The 10,000-nt window shown below is 51.5% G+C and overlaps 1 protein-coding gene across 1 annotated transcript in view; it reads right to left on the reverse strand.

Moving 5' to 3' along the window:
* The window catches only part of LOC119093338 (regulator of G-protein signaling 7), a 45,565-nt gene that overhangs the window by 27,842 nt on the left and 7,723 nt on the right, over nt 1-10,000 (reverse strand). Inside the window, exons 2-4 of the mRNA XM_037216285.1 lie at nt 6,427-6,624; nt 5,994-6,141; nt 614-720 (exon numbers count right to left, since the gene is read on the reverse strand). Of these exons, the coding sequence (XP_037072180.1) occupies nt 614-720; nt 5,994-6,141; nt 6,427-6,600 (429 nt within the window). The 5' untranslated portion in view covers nt 6,601-6,624. The remainder of the gene's footprint in view (nt 1-613; nt 721-5,993; nt 6,142-6,426; nt 6,625-10,000) is intronic.

Here is a 10,000-nt window from a genome sequence, read left to right on the forward strand (position 1 = left end):
ACCATCGCGACAAGAAAGTATCAAAGAGAGTCAATGTTGCGCGTAAAACGGTCAACATGGCTTACGAAATTGAGTTACGTCACCAGCCTATGGGTCATGCACATTATGTGCCGTGCAGGATCTCTGCCGCCCAGGACCAAATGGCAAGGCAGCTCATGTGGCGCTGACCAGATGCCTTCCACAAATGTGTCGCTTGAGCAGAAACATCGTGGCGAGGAATATGGTTGTAGGAGAATATTTAGACGACGCCGGATAATCTACGTCTTTTCGATATCCCGTTTACGTCAGTAAGCTAGAGATTTCATGTGCCTTGAGCGAAGGCAAAGGACCAAGACTTGACCAGTTCGAAGAAGGAGGTAAGCTATGGCGGGGGCGGCACTAACGGGCTTGGTTGTATTGCTCCCAGTGCACAATTCTCACTCAAATAGTTCATCCGAAAAAACAAATTAGCCCAAGCATGCCCTTCATGCGGAACTTCCTGCCTCCTGTGCAGCCTCCTGGTGACAAATCTCCGTTTGAGAGCCCACGGATTCAAGCCGATACCCTGCGGTAGAACCCACACCGGTCACCTTCGCGGTAAAACACAGACCAGCGCACGGGACTCGTGCCCCACCTGGAAGCGGTAGAATGTGCCGTCGCTCCGGACGGTCAGCGTGTGGTCGTCGATGGGGAAGAGGTAGCCGTGCGCAGCCATGAGGTGAGCGAGGTGCAGCGCCTCGGCTGAAACGGGGCGTCACTTCAGCACCGCTAGACAGGCAAGGGGTGCCACAGTGACAAGACCACACGACGCCTCGGCTGAAACGGGGCGTCACTTCAGCACCGCTAGACAGGCAAGGGGTGCCACAGTGACAAGACCACACGACGCCTCGGCTGAAACGGGGCGTCACTTCAGCACCGCTAGACAGGCAAGGGGTGCCACAGTGACAAGACCACACGACGCCTCGGCTGAAAAGGGCGTCACTTCAGCACCGCTAGACAGGCAGAGGGTGCTTCAGTGACACGGCCACACGACGCCTCGGCTGAAACAATGGCGTCACTTAAGCACCGCTAGACAGGCAGGGGGTGTCACCGTGACACGTTTCCAAAAACAATGTTCAAAATAATAAAGAACTAAATATTTGGCACAGTGCTGTGTTTGGTTTCATGACTGCAAATCCACCTGACTTCCAGGCAGCTGCAGTCTGTATTTGTACTTATATTTAACCCATTGCGCGAACCGAAAACTCCAACCGCTAATTGCCAGCTTATCCGAATGCCAAACAATGGTTGCTGCCAACGAAACAGGTCGCCACGCCCTACTGCATTCTCCTGCTGACCAGTCACTGGGTCACTAAAGCCCCGCGCCCCAGGGTGTGGCACTACGGTCAACAACCCAGCTGGGACAACCCCCCGGCATTTGATGGGTTTGAGCGCTGAGTGACCGAGGAAGTATACGGCTTGAGCGCCCCAGCAACACCGAGGGAGATTGCGCTTGCATTCTAAGAAGATATATTGAGCTTTCAAGTTGCAAATAATCAGCCTTCCGAGACGTCCAAAGAATCGATCAGCACAACAATCCTATATATATATATATATATATATATATATATATATATATATATGGATTGTATATATATATATATATATGTATATATATATATATCTATAATATATATATATATATATATATGTCATCCCTCGTACCGATGGAAGTAGGTATCCCCCATGAGTTTCCGGGGATGGCTGGAAAAATGTTTCTTACGCTAGCATTTTGAAATGTTGGGATTTTGCTTACATCAGTTTAACGTTTGCCCTGAAATCTTCAAGTCCGGGTCACATCGGATCAATTAGCTAGAGTATTTTGAGCATGAGCATATCGGACCAGCACGTGGACGAACATAAGGATTCCCGGCGCTTGCGATTGTAACGTGATCTTTCTGAGGTCTTCCCTAGGTCTTCCTGAGGTCTTCCTGTGGTCTTCCTGTTGCTCATCAAGCGACGTCACTCCCTCACCTTTCCTACGACATCTTTAGGTCATCATAGATATACTTTATTTATTTCGTTTCCAGCAGCGTCGCTTGTTCACCTACGAGTGACAAAGGACATCGAAAGTCAGCAAATGGTTCTAACTTAGCTGATCTACAGGCCCGCATTCGAAACACTGTGCACCATTGGCGGTATTCGTCGGTCTCATCTGGCCTTTCTCACTTTAATTCCGTTTACGAAGCTCCAGGTGGTAACAATTAACTTAATCTATTATGCAATGATAGCGATCTCGCGGACGCCGCGTGGTCTTGAAAACTGATGTTTCTGCATGCCCCTTTTTCGTCGACGTTTAGCCTAACACACTCATTCGATCAGCACAACAATCGTAACGAAACACGGCACAGTAACGTCAGGAAGATCAACACGGTCACTCAGTTAGGTTCGAAATGCAATTGAGCATTTGTTGAAATTGGTTCTGGCCACCACCGACGGCTGCTACAAGCTAGTTGTCGTTCAAGGAAACGACACTGCTTCAAACACTCTTCATGCTTCATGACTCAAACATGCTTCAAAACTGCTCAGTTAGGTTCGAAATGAAATTGAGCATTTGTTGAAATTGGTTCTGGCACCACCGACGGCTGCTACGAGCTAGTTGTCGTTCAAGGAAAACAACACTGCTTCAAACACCACCGACGGCTGCTACAAGCTAGTTGTCGTTCAAGGAAAACAACACTGCTTCAAAGGTCAGTGTGAATTATGTATAAGTGCAATCCTTGTAGCGTAAAAGGCATACAACCTCACGCAGAAAAAACTGACAATGCGTTATTGAGTAAAACCTGGTCGATGAGAAAACATGTAACTTGACCTTAGTTGAATATGGCCCTGAACACAAAACGACCTTAGACTATCTTGTTGGCATTACATGAGCTATCGCATAGCGGTTGTATTCGTCTGGCACCCCCTTTCCCTCGGAAGGTATGCATCTATCCCGTTGGGTATGTAGTACTCCCCCTTTGGAAGTGTTGCTCCCAACGCAGCGCACACAAAACCCGATTCGGACCAAAGTGGCAGTAGGGTTTGGGGGTCAGCCACCAACGGTTTCGTGGGTCCTTAACGGCCATACGACAGAGTTTCCCTTGATGACATAACTTTAGGATTGATGTTTTACGAGCGGGTCGGTTGCCGAGGCCATTTCGTTCATCATTACGGTCTTCTAAGCGGGCCCCCCTTTGCTCGATATCGCGGCGGAAGCAGGACATCCGGTGCCGACGACGACGACGTCTCCGGCGCCAGACGCACCGGAGACGTTAGACACGCTATCGCACGCGGCACCTGGCAGAAATGACGTGTTTTTCGCCAACTACCTAGCCATCATCCACGTGTTTGTCTTCCAGGCTTCCGATTCGACCCGAACCCCACGTCTCCTCCTCAAACTGCGAAACCATCGGTGATTGCAAAACGGAACTGAGCCCGTGGTCTATTTCCCAGACGACGTGTTTGTACCCCAGCCATCGACCGATCGCATTGCCTGCAGGCACCTGGACCCGGTGGCCGCTCGCAGCCGGCGCCCGCGCGCGCCGGATCCCATTTCAGCTCATTATAACCGGCGCAAAACAGGCGCGCGGCGCGACGCTTTTTTCCGCACCCCTTGCCTGATCCCTGGTGTCGCCATCCCGCCCGCACCCCAGAGACCGGTCGATGCCGGCCTCCATGACGGCTGCCCGGTGCCGCCCGCCGGCCGGTATTGGCAGGCGGACGTCATCGCCCACAATGGCAAGGCCCGGTGACCCCTCCCCGGACGGTCGCCCGCCGCCATCAGCTGACGCGGCGGTGCAGTATGGGCAGCTATTGGCCGAAAGCCCCGAGCGTCCGGGCGGCGGGCGGCGGGCAGCGCGGCGCGACCGATCCCGGCCGCCCCGCCGCCGGCTGCCCCGGCGGTCTGTCTGCCTCCAGCTGCAGCCACCTGCCTGCAGCCATCCGGCGGAATGCTCGCCGTCACCCGGTGTGAGAAGCTAGCACCAACGAGTCGGTGGCAGCCGCAGACGTCCGGAAGGCATGGAGCGATCCGGGGAGGGAAGGGGTGGGGGGGGGAGGCGGAGAACTGGTGCTGCGGCGCCCTGAATTCTCGCTTCTTTCCCAGCGCGCCGCGTCCTCGCTTTCGACGTGACCAATAATATTTTGACCTATCTTCCTCACCATAATCCCAAGAGCTACATTCCTCCAAAATACCGTATGAAGTGGTCGCCCCAAAAATACAGCTTGCGGGCAGGCAGATAGGCAGGCATTGTGTGCGGCTGACCCACTGCAGAGCTTGTTTGGAAGACCGAGACTGGTGACCGGTTCTGTTGGTCTGAGCAGCTCTGCCGTCTGCTGACGATGAGTGGGGACAGACATAACAGGCACGGATCCAACTGCGCCGACCGCTGCAGAGCCCCAGTCTCAGCCGCTGCCCGAGATGGTCCCGGTCCCGAGCGACTCGATTGAACGCAGCTAGCGGACGTTCTCCTACAGAAACTGCTACTATGGACGTCAGTTGTACGGCTGAACGCCTGAGCTATCTCCGTTTTGCGTTGAGCAGTCTGTCACGTTAATCAACCAAAGAAGTATCCAGATATTGTAGCTTCAGCGGTGGTTCCTGAATTACAGTGGCGAAGGCGAAAACCAGTATAAGGAGAAAACGCTTACCAGGTGAACGCTGATAGCAGTGAGACAAGTTGAACTTCCATCCGTGAAATATATTGCGCTGAGATATGTTGGGGTGGCTACACATGCCCAAAACACGAGCATAAAAGGATAGCTCTGAGCAACATAAATGTGAAACCGACAAGGCACTAGTAGTGGAAACCAAAAGTTAAGCGTTTGCCGATCTGCTATTCGAAACCTTGCTTTCAGGACTTCTGAAACTGTCTAACGTTTCTGCTGCAATTATGACGCATGTAGCTGTAGGTATTTGCGGACTGATAATTTGGTTTCCTTTCTGACGACAAGTGCGGCGTTTGCGCGGGCATTTAACCATTAGAACGATGTCGATATTTGACCAAACATTGAATCATTAATAACATATTTCACATGTCTTTGACCTCGAGATTCCGCGGTCACCGGCAGAAAATTGGCAATTCTGAATCTCGGCATTCACAAATGCCGGGAATTGCAGACAAGCGCATCTACGCACCGATAAGCTCTGCGCTTAGTTAGTGCCGATGTTGGTATCACCAATCCATCCCGTAGATGACTGTGCGGAGAACTCCACAGACCGGGGCCCGTCTTTGAGGACTTAGTTTTAACACACAATTCTGCCGCCACACAGCAGAACAGCAAAATGTGTGATATCTTTGCGCCTTCTATGACACGTGACTTGGGTGGAGATGCTATGTGAACTGACTTTGGCTTTGATGCGATAACGTTTTTATAGCGGCTCACGCTTTCCTGTTGATCTGTTAGAGCGTCAGGCGAAGCGAACTACCGAAAATAGACGAACACGTGCTGGCAATTTAAGTCAGTCATCAGAAAGAAACGTGCGATGAATTCCGGAATCTATAACGAATATAATGAATGCATAGTTATGACTCGCTTTTCGATGAGGAGTTCGGAAAGCGTGCTTTTAAGCGCAGCGGCCAAATTTCTCACCTTCATCTCAATAGCTCACATGACATATATTCTTGACTAAATTTATCGCCCTTTTTGTCCCAGGGTACTCCCCACATGACAGTGACCCATTCTCAGACGCTGGCACAGCAGTGCACCCATAATGACAGCCTGACTTTATTGTGCAGATAGTTGCATTGCAATGTTATCAACCGTTGAAAACGTGACTCCACGATAATTCTGTCCATCAATCCCCCAGAAATATAGTCAATAATCCTGCATTGCTGAATAGGCGCACACTTCTTGGGCACATACATTGCTGGCCTTCTTACCCATTGCTTGTTAGATTTCCGTATAAACAGAAGGTGCTTGCATGTAGTCAGCAATAGATCAGAGAACGGCCTGACTAGTGTAACAACGAGGAATGGGCGGCTCCAACTCACCTTGATCGTCGACGTCCAGGTTCTTCAGCATCCACGCAATCAGGTCTGCCCCAGCGAAGACCGACGGAATCTTGGACAGGAACGACTTCACCGTTCGCACCGGAACACCCGCCTTTTCATTTTGCATCCGCTCCACTATTCGCTCCATCTGGTGGACGCGCGTTAAGGGATGTCATCCCACAAACTGCGACCAATGACTGAGATAATGAAGTCACCCACTGACACTCGTCGCGGCCAATTGGAACAGTACTAAGAGTCCTGGCTGACAGTGCTCAGGTGCTAAGCACCTGGATTAGTCACCTAGCTATACTTCGTCTAGGGGCTGGGCAAGGACGTGAGGGTAAATGCCGTTTTGTCCATGAAATGCTGCGATTTAGAGCCGAATTCATGACAAATCAGCTTCCCCCCCCCCCCCCCCCTGCTATGCCCGTACCTTGTTGTAGACGATGTGATTGGGCGACTCGTCGGCGTGGCCGTGCAGGATGTGCGAGTCGGCGGGCGCGGCGGGGGTCGGCGAGCCGGCCGCCTGCACAGCCGGGCTCGAGCCGGGCCCGTTCAGCTCCGCCTTGTGCCGGGCCGCCAGCCGCTCCGCTGACATAATGACCATGCCCGGGCCGTGGGACCGCGGCGCCTGCCCGACACACACCGTGTCACCGACCGCGACGTCTGCCCGACACGCGCCGGACACCGCGTCGCCGAACGCGATGACTGCCCGACACACACCGTGTCACCCACCGCGGCAACTGCCCAACACACACCGTATCACCGACCGCGCCGCCTGCCCGACACAAACCATGTTACAGACCGCGGCGCCTGCCCGATACGAGCCAGACACCGGGTCACCGTTTGCGGCGCCTGCCCGATACGAGCCAGACACCGTGTCACCGACTGCTGCGCCTGCCCGATACGAGCCAGACGCCGTGTCATCGACCGCGGCGCCTCCCCAATACAAGCCAGACGCCGTGTCATCGTCCGCGGCGCCTGCCCGATACAAGCCAGACACCGTGTCACCGACCGCGACCACCACAGCTTGGACGCAAGGACTGCTTGGACATGTTGGCTGTGAGAATCCCCATCAGTAATTGTCACTTCTCCTCCCTCGTGGTAAACAGCGCAATTTATCCCAGGTGAATCCCAGGTAAATGTCAGTCAAGTTTGAAACTCCGTCAGCTAGGTTACAATTAGCGTAGATGAGTGCAGATAATCGGACAAAAATATCAGCCATGCTCTTCATGCTTCATGACGATTCTGGTGGAGTCCACTGCGGATAGCTCAATTCCATGAACTGCTACGATCACAAGCAAGATAAAACAGATCGCATAAGATGCGGCAAATCAGGCTATCGGGCAGACGCAAAAAGGACATCAAAAATGCTGACGCGCTAAAGAGAAAACACTGACACCCTCAACGACCAGCCGACCCTGTCACGCTTGCAAAAACGTCGCTATTTGAAGCGGCACAATCGATTCACCACAGGTAAATAAGCGTGGACCGCGTGGGTCAAGACGCACGTGACCCGCATGTTCCAGACGGCGTCATCTCCCGCAAATTGACTACACTTCATGGAGGGGTGTCCTTTTTGCCACAATCACAACAGAGAAAGGCGCTTTTCTCTAGCATGTCAGCATTCACAAATGGAAAGGATCTGATTGAGATGCTCACCAGGGCACGTAATAAAAATCCCCGCCCTCTTTGCATGTCAGTCTCCGTTAAAGCAACTATGGCACCTTGATTGGTGCACCTTTTATTGTTACCTGAATAAGTGAAGGTCTTTTTAGCACACGAGCAGCCTTGATGTATAACTTTGATGGGTGCTGAACAGCTCTCAGCTTTGTTGCCTGTGGGCACAACGTCGATGACCCACACGCTCCATGCTTGCTCGCCTTCGGTGAACTGACTACGCCACGTCGAAAGGCGCCCTTCCTAGCAATCGTGACACGAAATATTATTTTTAGTCCGTCAACACTTTCTGCTGAGCGCATCAGCATTTTAGTGTCGCCCTGAATGGGCGGTACTGTATCCCTCCGTAATTCGCTCTTAACATAGGTTCAGGTCAGACGACCTGATGAGACGAACAGAGACTGGAGTGTCGATAGACAGCGAAGGTACCCACGCCAGGTCAGACCGGAGTGTCGGGAGATGGCGAAGGTACCAACGGCTGGTCGGACTGGAGTGTCGGGAGATGGCGAAAGTGCACATGGCAGGTCAGCTTGGAGTGTCGGGAGACAGCAACTAGAGTGGAGAGACAGTTCAGACTGGGCTGTCGGGAGACGGTGAAGGTACCCACGGTCGGTCAAACTGGAGTGTCGGGAGATGGCGAAGGTACCCACGGTAGGTCAGACTGGAGTGTCGGGAGATGGCGAAGGTACCAACGGCTGGGGGGATGGCGAAGCTACCCACGGCAGGTAAGACAGCACTCGACGCTCTCAAGACCAGCGTTTTGAAGCCAACAGGCAAATTACTAAGTCAAGATTGTAGGTTGCAAAGTCGAGGCTCCAAATATGCTCTCAGTCAGAGCGTTGGGTCCAGTGTCCGAGTGCTCTGCACTTCGGAGAGGTCCTTCACCAATCGCAGTCCGGAGAGGCCCTTCACCGATCACACTTCGGAGAGGTTCCTCGCCGGTCACACTTCGGGGTGGTCCTTTACCGATCACACTTCGGAGAGTCCCCCACCGATCACGCTTCGGGGTGGTCCTTCACCGATCACACTTCAGGGAGGTCCTTTACCGATTACGCTTCGCGGTGGTCCTTCACCTATCACACTCTGAAGAGGTCTTTCACCGATCACCCTTCGGGGAGGTCCTTCACCAATCACACTTCGGAGAGGTCCTTGACCGATCACACTTCGGAGAAGACTTTCACCGATCACACTTGAGGGAGGTCCTTTGCCAATCACACTACGGGGATGTCCTTCACCGATCTCACTTGTAGCAGCATTGTGGTCTGTTTAACTGTTCCACCAGTCAGTTGTATTCAAAAAAGGATATTCCTGATCACTTTAAATAAAGATTACAGGCCTGTGCTATGAGTCGTAAGTGCAATGCCTCCTGCGTAGTCTGCGTAATTGTGCTGACAGAATGGAAGTAAACAATCCAGGCATTTCCTTCAATATAAGCGGCGTAATGAACGAATATGATTTCTCCAGACACGCATATGACGTATTCATGACATTACCAGCGCAAAGACACGCAGCAGCGGACCAGAAGATCACAGAGCATTGAAAAGCGACATTGGCCACCACATTATCGGAGCGTCAAGAGAATTTGTAAATGGCATCAGCTCATCACACTCACTGTTCTCACATTACTTAATCGTAACATGGATATTTCCAACACAAATAGGTTGATATGCGTCATGCATATAGCACAGAGGAATGAATGCTCGTTCTACGGAGTGACTTGTAGAAACGCTCACACACCTCTTCTAGTACTGTCCGAAAGTACACATATTTGTTAAATAAGTTTTTGACATATAAAACAAGAGTGTAGCAAACCAGCTTACATAAATGTTGCAAACTAGTTTTTCTTCGGCGATTTGCCAAGTGTCGACGGCTTCGTATTAACGGTAGGTAAACATGTGATCCATCGAACACGGATAAGCAGAACAGTCTGCCCTTCCAATGATGATTGGAAGGGGAAAAAATTGGGATAACTCAGAACAATTATTGATTGGTGAAATCGAAAAAAGTTGAGTAGCGTAGTGATTTTCCGGGGCTGCTTGTCTTTGAAATACGCTTATGCGACTCACGCACTCGACCAAAAGTGTACGCAAAAATGTCTGCGCAATGCAGAGTGTGCAGTGTATGTACAATTTTTGCTTACTTCTGGTTGGGTGGTCCCAATTATGTGCATTGTATAAGCGGCATTGAGAGTGACTAAACGTAGCTGAGTGAATGAGATTATTGAGTCTCAACATGACTTTAAGGAATGTTGCTTGCGGTAGTAACACAGGACAAAAATAACTGTGTGAAATACCGGCCAGACGATGTCCAATTAGTGTTTCTATTGT

The sequence above is a fragment of the Pollicipes pollicipes genome, unplaced genomic scaffold, assembly GCF_011947565.3.
Source record: "Pollicipes pollicipes isolate AB1234 unplaced genomic scaffold, Ppol_2.1 Scaffold_4002;HRSCAF=4701_pilon_pilon_pilon, whole genome shotgun sequence".
NCBI classification, from domain to species: domain Eukaryota; kingdom Metazoa; phylum Arthropoda; class Thecostraca; order Pollicipedomorpha; family Pollicipedidae; genus Pollicipes; species Pollicipes pollicipes.